The sequence below is a fragment of the Gossypium hirsutum genome, chromosome D05 (assembly GCF_007990345.1).
Source record: "Gossypium hirsutum isolate 1008001.06 chromosome D05, Gossypium_hirsutum_v2.1, whole genome shotgun sequence".
Taxonomy (NCBI): Eukaryota; Viridiplantae; Streptophyta; class Magnoliopsida; order Malvales; family Malvaceae; genus Gossypium; species Gossypium hirsutum.
Window position 1 is genome coordinate 9,031,977 of NC_053441.1, and position 17,159 is coordinate 9,049,135.

Sequence of the window (17,159 nt, forward strand, 5' to 3'; positions counted from 1 at the left end):
TTTAGTAGCTCATAGTTGTGGTGGAAAAGAAAAAAAATAAAATAAAAATTGAGATTTTGTTGAAAGGAAATACGAGAAGAACAAAAACCCAGACTTTTGGGGAGAGAGTGTTTACAAAAAAAAGATGTATGCCTTTTGAGTCACTTCTCCCCCTATTTATAATACTAGGGGAGATAGTCTAATCCTACTTAAATTCCCAAAAGATAAATGCATTTAATTGAAGATAAATAAAATAAAATCCTAAAATTAAACAATCCTTAATAATTATCTTAATATTAATTATCCTAATATAATTAAAATAGAGTCTGATAGAATAAAATCTCTTCTTTTTGCATTTCAACCCTTGTTTCCTCCATGCTTGCACTTTTAGCACAAACTTTTTCTTGTGTCTCACATTGGCCCATTTTATCTCTAAATTCACGCTTTTGGCCCTTAATTTTGCTTTTGCCTCAAATTTAGTCCCTATGAGATAAAATAACATAAATAGCTCGAATTAACAAGATCATACTCAGAATAAATACATAATTAATACATAAAAATACGTTATTCTAGAGTGTTATCATTTCATTAAATGAAGCTATTCTTATCCAACAAGAGATAAAAGAATGGTCAAATTTAGCAAATTAAGCTTGTGTCATTTGCATCCGCGAAAGATTAATAATTTAGTGAATAGGAGCGAAGCTAGAAAATTTTTTTAGGTGGGGTCGAAATTAAATTGTAATTTTTACGATAGTAAAAATGTAATTTCATCATTTTAATAGCCTATATTTTTATAGTTTTTAACGGTTTAAATAAAAAATGTATCATTTTTAGAGGGGGCAAAGTACAATTTTACCATTATTAATTTAAATTTTTTTATAAAAAACTAAAGGGCTCAAAAAAAAAAATTCATTTCAGGGGGGCCGGGGCCTTGCCAACCCCCTAACTACGCTCCTGGTAGTCAACCGCATAAGGGACTTCAAACCTTCATAATTAACATTCAAATTTTGTTGATGTAATTCCTTCTCTTTTAATTTGTAATTTGATTTTGTATAAAGAAATACCATCTTAAGCTGAAGGTGGTATTAAGTGAATTTCTCGTAACAACAATTACTCTAAAAGTCAGATTCAATGTAAATGCTCAAAAAAAGAGAGAGTCTACTCTCACTTCTTCCAGTTAATTAAGTCTCCTTGAAAATTAGAAGACTACTATGGTAATGAGAAATTAAATGAGGTGTAGCATACTTGTGATATGTATGTATCCTTATAGCAATTGTCAGGCTTATGTCCTGTCTCGAATCCAAACTGCTACCAATCAATAAAAACTCAAATCATGTTTAGTTTTTCAAATGCTGATTGATCAAACCAACTAATTCCAAACAAACATTTCAATTGTTTATTGTTATCACAATGAACACATGTGCGTAGAGTTGACGACCTGTTCAACTCTTTAAGATAGGTAGATTCATAAATAGGATTGTGTAAAAAAAATTGGGAGGGATGCTGCAAGTCATTTTTTAAAAGCTTCGCTTCCTCCATAAAATTCCAAAACGTCCACCATCACCTTTTTATGTTTTTAAATACATGGGAAACAAGTTTCCAGCTTTAAAGTCTGACTTGGTTCAATAAAATAAGGTTCTTGGGCTTTCAATACTTTGGACAAACAGTGCCAGCAGAGAACCTAAAAAGATCCTACTGCCCTTCGTTGGAAGGATACAATTATTTTCTTGTTCAAGGATAATTAAATCACTGGCTAATGTCTTGAAAATCCACTAACAACATTGAATAAATTAAAAGCAGAAAACACAAAACAGTGCATGCTTGGGTTTATCTTGATATCAGAGATTTTGTGTGCTTCAACGATGATGCTTACTTTTCTAGCTTTCATAAACATTGATTTTCAATTGGGGGTTCCACTGACCGTACAACATTAACATCATCACCATCGCGTGTCTAAAAGAAAATTGCACAAAATAAAAAAGCTTAGTGCTTTACCATGTACTGTCAAAAGTAGAAATGTTTCATTTCATCAGAACACAAAACCCCAGAAACTGAAAGTCTTAAATCTGAATCTCTACACTGTCAATCCATCTCCCTCAGCTTTGCCCCTTACCCCATCAAAATCTTTCTGATTTTACACCTGCCGTCAGTCCATTCAGTAGTAGAAGTACATGACTTTCTCTTGTGTCTTGTTTTCATCAATGACGTTGTTGTTGCAGCAATTATTACTGCTAGAGCTAATCAGTCTCTTGAAATCTTCAAGATCATTTTCTAAATTGTACTCCCTTGGCTTCTCAGCCCATTGGTTAACATTTTTACCTCCATTATTGGTGCCAGGATTCAGCATGAAGTTGTGATTATCTTCATACCCATTAGTGGCACAAAAACCCTGAAAATAACTCATGTTTTCTTGCTTCATCTCTCTGCCAAAGCTGATGTGGCCGGAGCTACCGTCAGACGAGGTGCAGCTTGATTCGCTCCCAAACATGAGAAAATTTTCTTTCACCGGATAATACTGCATGTAATTCACCAAAGCCTCCGGGGTGTGAATAAGAGAAGAATTGGTAGCCAAGGTAGTGTTGTCATTGTTCAATAGGTCAGATTGAACCGATGACATTGGTTCAAAGGCTGTGAAAGATCTGGTTGGATCCTGATAAGTAGTGCAGTCTTTGTACAGAGATGATAAAGATGAAAATGAAACAGATGGAGTGTGATGAGAAGTTGGGAATGGTGGTGGTTTTCTATGGGGTTGAGAAGTCATGCTCATGGCCATGAGTTTCTTCTTAAGCTTGGTGTTCCAGTAGTTTTTGATATCGTTGTCTGTCCTTCCTGGTAACTGAGCAGCTATTATTGACCATCTGCAAGTTGCATGTTAGAAAAGAAAAAGTTCCATAAGAAGTAAATAGAATCCATGCTTTTTTGATACAGTTGTAAGTAGATGATGGTGTTGAATCCGAACTTGGTATGCAAGCAAAAGAATAAAGAATTATCTGCAAATGGCAAATTCTTGATGTAAAATGGTTCTTCAGTTTAAGTTTTTTCCTATAAAAACCCTTTCAAAAAATCTCTCTTTCTTTTTTTTGTTACCCTTTTAGGTAAATTTCATTAATCATCGCTCATCAAGGCAGCTGATAGTTTTGGTTAAAAGGAAATGAATTAAACACCCTTACAAATTTGGAGTGTTTCTATAGTACTTAAAATATTTTCCTTTGATATCATGACAAGTTAAGGAAAACCTACCTGCTTCCAATGCTGGCAAACAGGCTGCAGATAATCCTATCTTCCTCGTCAGTGAATTCACCATGTTTAATGTTGGGCCTGAGATAGTTTAACCATCTCAGTCTGCAGCTCTTCCCACATCTTTTCAGACCTAATTTAAAGACAACAAAATTAACTAATAAGAAACTACAAGAAAGAGAGAAAGAGGCGTATAGATCTGTGTTTGTGATTCTATATATATAGTTACCAGCTTTCTGTGGGAGAGCAATCCAATTCCCACCAGTTCCATATTTCTCTATGTACTCCCTGAGCTTTGAGTCTTCTTCAGTGGACCATGGCCCTTTCTTCACGTTTGCCTTGTCGCAGCAAGGAGCTCTCCCCATCTCTCTCTCTCTCTCTCTCTCTCTCTTTCAGTCTTCCTTATCTCTCTCCAACACGATCTCTTGGATATATACGCTGACCTCTTTAAGAAACCAAAGGATCTCTCTTTCTAAGTAAATTTTGGTGCATGGGAGATCTGGTGTGGTGCCTGCTGCCTTTTAATAACAAAGACTGGTTACAGTAGAAAAAATATATATATAAATGATTAAGTTATTGAGGGGTACATCGAAAGTCAAAATGATAGGCACCTTTTAATTAGCTAAGTTAATACAACTTTCAATCTCAAATTTTTGGTTCCCAGAACTTTCTTTATTTTTTAAAAAAGTATTGCTTTTCCTTCTTTTCCTCAAAGTATAATGCAAATCCCATGAAATAAAAGGTTTAGTATTAAGGCTAACTATTAGCAGTGGAGCATATATAGTATTAAACTTCGACTACATACGTCAATCATTCACATTCTTTCCTTGAAATCAGACCAGATAAAAGAATAAAAACTAGGATAAGTAATTAGACCTTCTTAATTTGATTTGATACAAGTGGGGTTATTATCATTAATTACCTTCTCTTAATTGTTTTATTCATTTATTAAATCCAATACCTTCTGGTTGAAATCATGTTTATTGCTGCAAATCTTATCAATGTAACCCATCAAACTACAAAATGAAACCTGTTTGTGGGAGGTTCATTAAATCCATTCGCATATGCCCAGTGACTTAAGGAGTTGAAAAAATTGACCAAAGAGGAGTTGATAATGAGCACAACAGTGAAACGAAGGGTCCCCATGGATCAGATTAATTGTCCGGAATTTCATCTCATCTGATCAGGTGTCTCCGACTGATTCATCGATGCTACCTTTCCAACTATTGAAGCATCATAAGCTATTGCTATAGCCGAGAAAGTAGATAAAAGTAGGGCCAACACTACTGATTTCCAAACTAGTTAGCCCATCTTGGTTGGAATAGAGCCCTTCCCCCTGGGAATTAATGATGACCCTGCAACTCAATATTTTGTATGTCATAATAAAAATTCAACTTAATTTTCCAATTGTGTAGTGCGGTAATTAGACTTCCTTGGGGATGTTCTAAAACCATCCTAGAATGATAATTACGTCTATACATTTTTAAAAATGTTTAAAATGGCTGAAACATTGTTTCTTTAATAACTTACGAGTTAATAATTGTTGTCGAATATATGCTTTAACATGATAATCTTGTCTTATTATGTTTGCATTCATACTTTTTAATTTTTTATTACTATACAACATACTTAGTGCCTTCACATTACAACATGTACTGTTATGTTTGTTTGTATGTATCAGCGTATATGCATGCAGATAAGGAAAAAGCATATGATTGAAAAACACCTAACCCCCCAATCTTACTTGTAACAAGATTCTAATCGATCTCAAATGAATTGTCTAGAAAAGGAGTAGTCCTTTTAGCTTTGTCTCTTGTTGTCAATGGAATCTTTGAATTTGTTTAAGAAACTGTAAAATGTTAGTAATCAATTTAAAAGAGATGGTTAATTAGTCAAATCAATATATGATTGGGTTAGTTAAAAGTAAGCATCGAATACAATAAACCCTAAAAAATGTGGAGTGTCATCCACTCATCATCAGCATTGACCCTTGGAAAAGATCACTCTCGTTTTTCTTGCCTTTCTCAACGGTTGGCAAACTATGGTAGAAAATTTTGCATGCTTTACCTGCTTCTTTATTATAATAATTTGGTTACTATCACCAATATTATGAACTAGTTATTGACTTTAATTTTTACATTTAATCATATTCAACTTTTGCACCGTTGCCCTCTTCGCTTCTAGAAGTTCCATATTTAGTATGCCCTATACGAAAGAGTAACTACGTCGTGCATATCTCACATATTGTCTTCATAATCAAATTTAATGACGACAATGTGGTCAAAGGTCTATAGATTATGAGCCCTTAATATTTTTTAAGTTTTTAAGATTTTGTAAATGGAATTTTTTGTTTGGAGTTCAAGACATTTTTTATACCGTAAATCTTAATTCTATGAATTTATTTAATTCTTTTTTAATTGATCCGTTTATTCATTTGGAAGAATATCATTTATTACACAAGGGATGTTAAAAATTTCCATTACTAATTTGTCAAATATTAATCATAAATACACTATGAGTCATTCATAACTTAAGATGCATTTTTAAAAATAATTTTATTTAATAAGAAATTCAACATTGTAATGCACGTAAGTTGAAAACAATTATAAATTGACATGTATACTAGTTATTAATCTATATAAGAAATGTACCTAAATCTTCTTAATTTACTCTTCTTTTCTTTTTATTTCATCCCAGAAGTTTGTAGGTTAAAAATAAAAGGAATAGTTAATACTAAGAATCTGACATTCAACCATTCAAAATTTGTAAACAAAGCATGGTATACAATGATGAAATTCGTTTTTTTAAAGACTTGAAATATTTTATTCTTTTTGGGTACATGAAATATGATCCCTTGGATTGCGTATACAGACGCAGCTTGAAAAGACTGGTGAAATCATGAAAATCTTGATTAAACGATATAGCTTGACGGAAATGGTTTACTTTTTGTGGCCCAAAATGCAAAAAATATATACGCAGAAATTCGACCAAATATTGGCATTACTTGACGATTTATCCTTTCCTCACATGTTTTTATTAACAAGTGGAATCTTCCTTTTTGGGCTTCAAACACTTAAAACGATAACCGAAAGTTCTTGCTTTATTGGGCTTTATATAAGTTCAATAGAAATGAAAACTTTATAAAGAGGTTAAAGCAGCAGCAGCGCATTACGAGCTAATGATGACTTAAATCAGGGTTAACCTACAGTTTGTGCTTCCTTTTATCATCCAAGTTGTTTTCCCAGAACTGGACCCCTTTCATTTCGAACACTTATTCTACTTGAATTGCGAATTATGTCCCCAACCTCTTTCACTTCCTCCATACAAACACAATCAAAGAAAATGAGCTTACCTTCCCTTTTTACCAACAACAACAACAACAACAACAAAAAAAGATCAAATTTTCCCTGCCTTCTTTTTCACTGATACCAAAACAGAGAAGTAAGTAGATTGTAAACTGTCATGTACATGATAAGAATAAAATGTATATATTATGTTATATTTTTAAAATCTTAATTTTCAAACACTACCTTATCTACTTCAGCAATAACAAGTTGGGATTGGAAGTTTGGAGCAGGGTTGATTTGGTTTTAAAGCCAAATCCTGTATTAAGGTGCTGGATTTGTTCAGCATACATAAATTTCAAACGTTTTAGGGTTTAGATTAGGTTGTTGGTTTGTCGGCAATGGAAGTAGGCCACAGCCGTCCAAGCACTCGAACTAGACAGTTTTGTCAACTTCTTCATGGTATTATAGTCTAAGAAAGAGGCAATCTCATATACGTGCCGAAAATTATTAGATACCCAAATTAATATATGAAATTGATATGATGTATCAATTAAAACAGTCGTAGAGTTTACTGCACAAAATGTAAATGCTTGTATTGAAAGTTTCATGTAACTTTCATTTTGATTTTGAATGATGTACAACACTGTCAATTTATTGATTCGTGGGAAATTTTTAACTACTATATCTTCGCCTTTAATTATTACCCTTTTCCCTTTCATCAGAAAACCTATATATATATCATAATTAGTATGGTTTCACGTTACGTTAATTATATGTTTATGTCAAATTACGAAGTAAATAATTTAAATATTAAGGTATGCTTCAAGTCTCTATACACTTTGTATATTTAGAATTTAGTTCCCTACTTTTATATTTGGAATATAATCTTTTATTTTTTAGATTTAAAAATTTAGATCTAATTAATACCATTATTAAAATTCTTTTATTAAATTATCTAGCGTGACATTTTGAAAATTAAAAAAATTCATTTGGTAACCATGTGACAAAAGATAATAACATTGAAATACCGATTATAATTTTTTCTTAAAATACCCATTCGATATCATCATCGTGATTTCTTTTTTATTAGAATATTGTTCTTAAGAAAAATTGAAGTTAGCATTTTGATTGAAATAATTAGCAATATTGACTATTTAGAATATTGTTCTTTAAGAAAAATTTGACCATTCTCTTGTAATATAAAAAAAGCAATGCAAATGTAAAAGAAATGGAAAGCCACGTGTTAGTCCCTAAGACTTAGGATATTCAAAATACATATAACCACATAATGTTTTAATCAAAAAGTTAATAATATTAACTATTTGGGCTAATTAATAACATTATAAAATTATAAAGACCAAATTGTGTTAGAAATTAAAGTATATAGATTAAATTTTAAATTAAGCATATTAGAGGGACCAAATCTAAAATTTAACCATATTGATCTGCCACGTGTAAGAAAGAAGAAAGTAGCTTCGTTTTATATATAGATGAGGGGACAGGGGTGATGGAAATGGATTACCCATACCAAAGCATATATAGTTTTTGCTCCATTGGAAACCCAAGTTAAAACTAGAAAAAGAGAATGGAGATATCCATACATCGTCGAGGGTGCTGTTACTTTTATTCCCCTAGCCTTGGGAAGGAGACCTGAGTTTTAAATTTATTAGGTGTTTTGTTATAATCGGTGTTTATTTCCTCTGATTATATGTTTTTGAGTGGTTGATGCTTCCAAGCAACCATGGTTATGGTTATGGTTATGGTTTTGCTTTCGCCGTCCAACCCGTCTTTTCGGGTAACATCGATCCCCTGGTGTACTCATCATATTCCGTTTATCTGTCAAACTTGACACTGCCGTTTTTATAGGGTAGGTTAGGTACTCTAATTACTTACATCTCTCTGTATATAATTAAGTATGAAAATGATACCCCTGTAGGAATCATCAAGACCGCCTAGCCATTCACACATGTAGTTCAACAAGTTTGAATTTTTTACATCGAAATATTGACAACCACTTTGTCCCCCGTTCTGTCCCCCCACAAAGTCCACCTCCACTTATTTTTCTTAATTTCAATGAACCTCCACTTGCATCACAAACTCTCGATTTCTGCTTCAGCAACCCCAAAACTTAAATTGACGGGGTTTTTCCTCACTGATAACACCTAGTGTCGGTACGGGACTTTTTGATCAACCGATATGTGATAGAAAATTAGGATGCGGCCAAGTCAATCTTCTTGCCAATGGAAAGTTGAAGCCATAATTAATCTAAAAATTAGCCAACAAATCAGACAAAGGGTGGGAAAATATGATACATAGGGCTGTAGCAGATAAGGGAGTTTGATGAAAACCTATCCAACCCTTCAATTTTGCACTAAAATGTTGACTATTTATGTATCAAGCTTCAAATTACAAAGCAAAGATTTAATATAACTCCAACGTGCTTTGTTGCTTCATCTTAATAAATAAAATTCTACTTTTCATGAGTGAAAATGTTGGTCATCGCAAATTTATATAATACAAAGTTTTCCACTGCGTAGGATAATTCTTTATTTAATTATCAAAAGTTAATCGCTCTGTCTTTCGAATGAACAGATTTGCTCTTTCTTGTAGGCCATAAAAAGTTACTTAAGTCAGCTTCACACCAACATGATTATATAATATTACAAGAATTCGGTAATTGAATCACTCCTTTAACATAAGTAATATAACATGAATAATCAGAGAATCAACCTCATCATGCCAACAATTCTACAACAGTTACAGATAACACTACAAGCGAAACGTTCAGATTCGATTGTATTCGTAATATAATCCAAGAATTCATTGATCATACATCCTCTGCATTTTTTGTTTACTTTACTTTCTACCTGAGCAAACAGACGTAGCAAATTTTCTCAGAAAAGCAAAAAGTACAATGTCACAAGATCAACGACGCATCTTAATTTCCTCATATTTTATCATCAGCTCCCCTCTCCCCCCTTTTATTTTCACCGTGTATAACTTCCCCATCAGGCATCAACCGACTTGTCACCTTACCTCTATGTTGGGTCCTTCAATCTGCTTATTTATACCCACATTATAGCCACATTTTTCCATACACAAACCTAATTTCAAAACCATCAACTTTTGGTCCCAATCTGCATTTAACCATACAGTCCTTTCTGCTTCATTACTGGTATAGACTGGTACTCAATGCCATCTCTTTTCTGTCTCCCCTTTATGGCTCCAGTTTTCTGTCTGCTTTTAGCTTTTTTCATGATTGCCTCAGGCAATGCTCAGGGTCCACCTTCCCCTGGATACTCCCCCAGCTCCAGGATTAGTTCTGTGACCTTTAACCAAGGGTTTAGAAATCTATGGGGTCCTCAGCATCAGAGAGTAGACCAGGGATCATTAACAATCTGGCTTGATAAAACCTCAGGTTTGTCTGCCACACTCCATTGTCCTTCTTATCTTCTTTTTCATGATGTTCTTCTCATGGTCCTGGACATGATCACTCATTAGAATTATGTGCTTATTCTTTGCATTCATGGTGAAAACAGGAAGTGGATTCAAGTCACTTGAGCCGTATCAATCTGGTTACTTTGGCGCTGCCATGAAGCTCCAACCCGGTTATACAGCAGGAGTTATTACATCTCTCTATGTATGATGTTCTAAAATTAATGAGCTAAAAATTGATTTAACTAATTAAATATGATGTTCTAAAATTTGAAAAATTGGCAGCTTTCAAACAATGAAGATCATCCTGGAAACCATGATGAAATTGATATAGAGTTCCTTGGAACAACACCAGATAAGCCCTATACTCTGCAGACCAATGTGTATATCAGAGGAACTGGGGATGGAAATTTAATTGGGAGGGAAATGAAGTTTCATCTATGGTTTGATCCTACAAAAGACTACCATAACTATGCAATTCTGTGGACACCAAGTGAGATTATGTAAGTGTATCACCTAATTTTCGATATTCTTCTCAACACTTTAGCGGTAAATTTCCATTATTTACACACACGCAAAAAAAAAGAAAGAAAAAACACTTCTTTTTTCCTTCTAGCTTTTCATTAGCTTCTTCATTGGCAGTTTGGTGCAAAAGATTGAAGATATATATATTTTTTGATAATTTCGATTATATAAAAATTAAAATTTTAACGTAGATTCATATTTTGTAATGATAAAAAAAAATTGTACTGTTTATAATCTTATGAGCAAAATTGCTATTTCTAAATTATGTGCTTTAGATAGTTGGGTCGCAACTTATTACCTTGATGGGTTATTATTTATGTTACTGTTGCTTGTGCATTTGTATAATTATGAAAAGCGATGTCCACATTTTGTAAGTTTCCCTAATAAAAATATATCCTAATAACGTAACCCACTAACACTGCCTATAAACATTTGGAGCAAACTTGTAATTTTGGTTATACCCTGCAAATCGTTTCATGAAGTTTTATATGGTTTATGACACAATGAACAGATTTTTGGTAGATGATGTGCCCATTAGGAGGTACACAAGGAAGAGTGACGCCACGTTTCCGACGAGACCAATGTGGGTGTACGGATCAGTATGGGATGCATCATCATGGGCCACCGAGAATGGAAAATACAAAGCGGATTATAGCTACCAACCTTTTGTTGGTAGGTATACAAACTTCAAAATAAGTGGTTGCACCGCCAATAGCCCAGCCTCATGCCGCCCGCCCTCTGCCTCTCCATCTGGCTCCGGCAGCCTCAGTCGACAGCAAGTGTCGGCCATGAATTGGGTGCAAAGGAACTATTTGGTGTATGACTATTGCCATGACCCTAAGAGGGATCATACTCAGACGCCTGAGTGCTAGTTAAGATTGCCATAAACTAGTCCACGAATTGGGGGGGGGGGGGAGGTTCTTCAGATGGGCCCTGCTTAGCGGCTGAAGCCTCTATGATTTGCTTCTCTGGTTGTGTTGTTAATTTGTATTGTTTGCATTGTTTGTTGGATTAAAATGATAAAAAAATGTGCTTTTTAATTTTATATTAGGAAAGAAAAGTGCGTGGGAGAAATTGAGATTGATATTAAAAGAACAAAAAAAAGGCCAAATGGGGCCTTCAATGAATGAATGTTGTTTGTATTAAGTTTGCTACTAAGTTTTTCACCTATAAGTTTGCTACTCTTAATGGCAATGGCAAGGGCTGTTTTTTTTTTTTAGTATAGAAAGAATGTGAATTTATTACCCCTTTTTGCCAAATCTGAAACAGTGAGGATAATAGTTTGTGTACTTTGGATTTTATCTTTTAAGTAATTTTAATGGGATAATGTGATATTTGGTACTTTAAAAATGTTCAATATGATATTTGAACTATTAGGTGAAGATTTGAGATGTAAAATTTTTTTTATTCAAATAATCAAGTACACAAAAACAATATAACATTAGGTGAAAAATTAAATAAAAACACAAATATGTTATTAATAAAAAAATAAATATTAAACTTACCAATTTGAAATGAAAAGGAATAATTTGAAATCTAAGATATCAATAAAATTGAAAGAAGTGAAGGTTACCAAAATAAGAGTTTTGGGTAAGAATTTTTTTAATTAAGAACTTGAACACAAATTTTTTATTAGTTTCCTTTTGAGTCGGTCAACAAAATAAAAAGCTTTTTGTAATTTGAAATATAATAAATAAAGAAGGAGAAGATCAACTTCATGCAAGTGGCTTTTGTTTGTCTGAACTTACAAGTTTACAGCCTACTCTTTTCTTTGAAAGAGTTCACAGCCCACTCATTTCTGTTTGGGCCATTATATACAAGTTAAATGCTAAGAAATGATTAATATGTCATTTTATGGTATTTTAATCTTTTTATTTTAAAAATATTAATAATATATATGGCAAGATTTAAATCCATATTGGTTGTAATGGTAAAACCTTAAATTTACTAACTCAGCCAAAATTTTATTATATTATTTGAGAGATTTTTTTTTTAAATTTTAACAACAATTTACTAACAGGTTTTAATCCATTTCCCTCCCTCTTCATATTCATGAACTGTTTGAGAAACATTTTCTTAACAAGACAATTAAATTTCTCAGGCTTGAGAGTGAAGAGCTACTTGGGTTCCATGCATGTTTCAAACTAAGCAAAGTCCTTCGATGCTTTTTCAACAAAACCCAGCATGGGAGTCAGCAGCTGCCGTAGATCATAAATAGAAAAATCAACGATCCGTCTTAGAACCGACCTTAGCTCAGTTGGTAGAGCGGAGGACTGTAGTGGGCTATACCCAGCTGATCATCCTTAGGTCACTGGTTCGAATCCGGTAGGTCGGAAACCTTTTTCCCCCACACTTGCTCTGAAAAGAATCTTTTAACATTCTCCAATTGCCAAATAGGATTTGGTTGCATCACCACCGCTCCCAGTATTTCCAATATGAATGACACACACTGTATTTTTACCACCAAATATGGTAGGAGGTAACGTGATTGGAGTCCAATGCCCGTCGTTCACTCAACAAGTGAAAGAGGAACCGTTGCAGCTGATACAGAAAGCCGCAAAGAGAGAAATCCGAAATTCAAAAACTCATCTGCTGCTAAGTGCTAACAACGGGGTGTTGGCCCCGCTAACCCCTCCATGGTTCTGTTGGATTGTTTTAGTGACACCCTCACCTCTGACTCCCCATCCCCTCATTATTCCATTTTAGTTCCCTCTCCAACAAATTCTGCTATCTACCCCCTTCTTTTCCCCATGACGTTTTCAATCATGTTCTTCGATTCAAGGTATATATACTCTCTTTTTTAATTTCCAAACATTACAGGATTTGAGCAGCTCAAAACTTGAACATGGATTCAAATTTAAATCACTTTTTCAAAAAAAGGAAAGTACAGAATACCAACTAAATGGTCATACAGATTGCCTTAACCAAAAATTATTCCATGTGTGTGTTATTTATCACGAATATTTGTTTCTCTTTCTCCGTTACGTTAGGTCATCTTGTATTAACCACAGTAGTTTGGGCAAATATTTAACAAATGAACAAAAAAATTTCTCATGCTTTTATGTAGGTCCAATGACCCACCGTATAGGATATAATTTCATCAAGCTTTCATTATATGACACCGGCGATCCAAGCAACCTCCACAGCCAGCTGTCCTCCATTCATGCACGGATGCACCCACATCCACGTTGCCAATTTTACCTCTCTAGCTGGCTACTCATCCGACCTGTCTTCTTTCTATTGGCTTGGAGCCCTTGACCTCCTGTACGACCGGTTCAGTTTTTTATAGAGCGAAGTTAAAATCTGCCACGTAGCATCCCCTCTTTGCATGTGATCATTGAACAGTAGGGCTCGCCTGACAGCGGGATCCCACAAGTTCTTCTGAATGGTAGACAAATTGGTCGCGGCTACGTGCTCCAGGATCTGCCCCAACTTCCCAACCTCCCTTTCCGCCACCGTGAGGGAAATCTCTGACCACTTCACAGCGGAGGAGAACGGCAACCTGATACCGTCTGCTATGATCACCGGTACACAGCCCAAAGCCACGGACTCAACAAGCCTTGGACTCCAGGGGGCCCATCCAAGTGGACACAAACAAAAAACAGACCGTGTAATTTCTGACTGGTAACCGGTAAATCTATGTCTTTGCAAGTAAAACCTCCTATCTCCTTTATACCTTCGCCAAATTTCCGTCCTCACCCTCCTAAAAGCAAAACAAAATGACATTAAACATGAATAAACACGTAATTCTACATGCAATGAACTTTGATTTTGGAGCTTACTTGCTATAAAATTTTCCACTAACGTTTTTGGGGTGGACTTCCATTTTTCCCCTGAAAAAGACCATGATGTCTCGATTCCCAGTCAACGGAGCCTTCTCGAGGGTCTTCCGTATACTTTCCGGCGATATATAAGGCGGTATAAGAACATTTTCAACGTCCTGACAAGGGTGCTTGTAATTAGCTCCGAATGTTTGTAATAGTATCGAGTTCATCAAAAACTCCGGAATCCCGTTATCGATGGCTCTATCCTCCTACAAAAAGAAACAAAATATAATATAAGACAGGTTAGAGATATTAATAAGGATTTTTTTTTTTGGAGGAACAATTTTTGCTTACCATGGCGTGAAAGCAGGCTCCATAATCATGGGAAGCAACGAAGATGTGGTCAAAACCTTGGGAGCGGTTCCAGAATGGGTAGTTTTTGGTGATAAATTGGATAGCCGAGAATAAAAGAGAGCGAGCATGGACAATGGTAGGGAAACCATTAACGGTACTGAAGTTGCAGGAGACATAAACAGGCACGAAAAATAAATCAGCTTCGTTAGGGTCAAATGTTCTAAAGTCGTCGGCGTTCAACAAGGCTCTATGAATGGCCACTTCCGAGGCAAACAAATGGTTGCTGCATCGCTTGTTGGAAAGCCAGTTTTCATTGTATTCCGATGGTAACTCGTAGATGAATATCTTCAAATCTTTGAACATCGCTGCCAGAGAGAGAAAATAAACCATTAATAACATTGGTTTTCAAAAGAAAAAAGAAAAGCTTGATGAAAGAGGCAAAGAAAAACCTGAGTTTTTGAGATAAGGTTGTTGACTAGTTTTGTTAACAGATTCAAACAGGACACGAGAAGGTAAGGATAATTTGGAACCAGAAGCACGAGGTTTAGACAAAGTGATTGGCTTGTTAGTAATGAAGAAAGAGGTGAGAAAATAGAGGGTAAAAGAAAACCAAAGAATCCATTGGTAGTATCTAAAAAAGAGGCTTTTCTCGGGTTGTCTGCCTTTGTGTAATATCCTCATCTTAACATAGAATCCTCTGTTTTTCTTGATGGGTTTTTGCAGTTCTGAAGCCATCATCTCATTTGAAATACATCGAAGAAACCAGAAGCTGCAAACAGAAGTGTTTTTTTTTTCCCTGATAAAGATCAAAGGACTTAGCTTGGTCCAAAACTAAAGCAGTTGAGATGGGGTTCTCAGTTTCTGGTTTTGACTAGGAAGTGGAATTTAAGATTTTCTGTTAGAAGATAGATGCATACAGGTTGGTTCACACTTCGCTTTTGCACCAAAAACAATTGAACGACTTTGTTGTTTATCTTAATAAATAACAATTCTGGTTAGTTCAGTTTTTATCACTGGAAAATTTTAGAGAAATGGAGAAAAACAAAAACTTTTACACACACACACACACACACACACACACAGGAAAAGATCACATGGCGGTGAAGAAGTATGGAACTCCGCTATGCTCTGTTTTTGGCCCCGTGAGGATTTTGACGTGTTTAATGACATGAATGGCCTTGGTCAGCTAGTATGAAAGTAGCATGTTGGGCCAGTTTTTTGGTAAAACAAAATGGTGGCCTTGAGAAGAAAATTAAACCTCTGGCTGCTTGGTTTTGATGAAATGCTAGTTTAGGTATGGTCAAGTTCTGTGGTGTTAGATTTTGTTTTTGATCAACGGTTGTGATGTTTTTTACTCAAGGTTGCCACTGCCAAGTTGGAGAGGGACGGCTTTGTGGTATTTATTAGGTTCTTAAATTTGGGAATTATAGTAGTCATACAATTTGTCTTATCGGTTTCCCAAACGACCCAAAACTTATTAATTTTTATCTCTTTATTCTTCAAGTACATTTAAAATTAAGGAGAAGGGGTTTTATATGATTTGAACTTGTAGAAAATATGTTAAAAATCTCACTTGTATCCAGTGAATACAAGCACAGGTATGCTTATAACCAACTATTCAAAGAAAGAGAAGCTTTAGAACTAGCCATTAAAACTTGAATCACAAATCCCAAAGCATTCAAAAGACGAGATCTTAAGCTTCATCAATTCTTCACCAGTTACAAATGAGAGAGTCTACAATATATGCCATCTTACCTACTGCTTGTTTGAAGCTTAAGTTTTTGCTCTTTACCAAATGTTAATATAATGTTTCATCATATCATACCTAAATATTTTGGGCATAAAAGTTCAGCAGCATGACCAATGCCATTGGGGAAGTTTTAAATATTCTTATTTTCTTTTTTCTCATCTTCGTTTTGAAAGGTTTTTTATTTAACAAAATACTACTTTCATAATTACATAATTAGCCTATGCTTTGACATATATATACAGGGGAGGGAATTGGTCCCTCTCGAGGATTAGATGCAAGAAAAGAAAACTTTGTTGAGTTTGAACAGTGTAGAAAAATTCAGCAAAAGTGAGAAAATGTGGATAAGATTAAGTTTGCAGAAATTGTCCACACACTATTTTACCTAATATTATGGGCAGCGCCCGCGGCCTGACTTGTGCTTCTTCATAGTCTGCGGGTCCTTTGTTTTTTTTAGTAACCTATACTAAGAAATCATGATGATCAACCAAATACTTCCTCCACAGGAAGACAATGAGAATGGGGCGGCTTTAATTTTCTTTTTTTCCCCTTTTTAAAATATACAAACAAAGACTAGTTGACAAAAATGAAGATCCTACCTTATCAACTTAACTAACATTCATAATTATTATCATTCTTCTTTTTAATTTTATAACCAAAGTAAATGGTAATTAATGCATTAGTTTCAATAGTCTTGCTCTAGGTGTGGCATCTAACTTTAAATTTTGTATCCCACAAATTGATTCTATAAGTTTTAGTTAAAGCAGATGGTTGTGAACTGAATTTGACCGAAACAAGTCATACAAATTCCCTAATTAACGTTGAATAAAA

General features: G+C 34.6%; 3 protein-coding genes and 1 non-coding gene across 4 annotated transcripts; 2 read left to right on the forward strand and 2 right to left on the reverse strand.

Annotated features, from left to right (window-relative positions):
- Positions 1-2,134: 2,134 nt before the first annotated feature.
- Positions 2,135-3,581, reverse strand: LOC107906272 (transcription factor RAX2-like). Its single transcript, NM_001326972.1, is given in 3 exon segments — positions 2,135-2,837; positions 3,220-3,349; positions 3,446-3,581. Coding segments are annotated over 3 exon segments (969 nt in total).
- Positions 3,582-9,577: 5,996 nt separating this feature from the next.
- LOC107902739 (xyloglucan endotransglucosylase/hydrolase protein 31) lies at positions 9,578-11,657 on the forward strand. The gene is made up of 4 exons (XM_016828865.2): positions 9,578-9,921; positions 10,043-10,143; positions 10,224-10,441; positions 10,975-11,657. Exons 1-4 carry the CDS (start codon positions 9,696-9,698, stop codon positions 11,333-11,335), a joined length of 906 nt encoding a protein of 301 aa, XP_016684354.2. The 5' UTR covers positions 9,578-9,695; the 3' UTR covers positions 11,336-11,657.
- Positions 11,658-12,705: 1,048 nt separating this feature from the next.
- TRNAY-GUA (transfer RNA tyrosine (anticodon GUA)) lies at positions 12,706-12,798 on the forward strand. Its single transcript has 2 exons — positions 12,706-12,742; positions 12,763-12,798. It is a non-coding gene; the product is annotated as a tRNA-Tyr (tRNA).
- A 515-nt stretch (positions 12,799-13,313) lies between these two features.
- On the reverse strand, positions 13,314-15,818 carry LOC107906273 (probable glucuronoxylan glucuronosyltransferase IRX7). Its single transcript, XM_016833231.2, has 4 exons — positions 15,031-15,818; positions 14,582-14,946; positions 14,246-14,496; positions 13,314-14,166 (listed from the first exon to the last, which is right to left on the reverse strand). Exons 1-4 carry the CDS (start codon positions 15,317-15,319, stop codon positions 13,701-13,703), a joined length of 1,371 nt encoding a protein of 456 aa, XP_016688720.1. The 5' UTR covers positions 15,320-15,818; the 3' UTR covers positions 13,314-13,700.
- Positions 15,819-17,159: the final 1,341 nt, after the last annotated feature.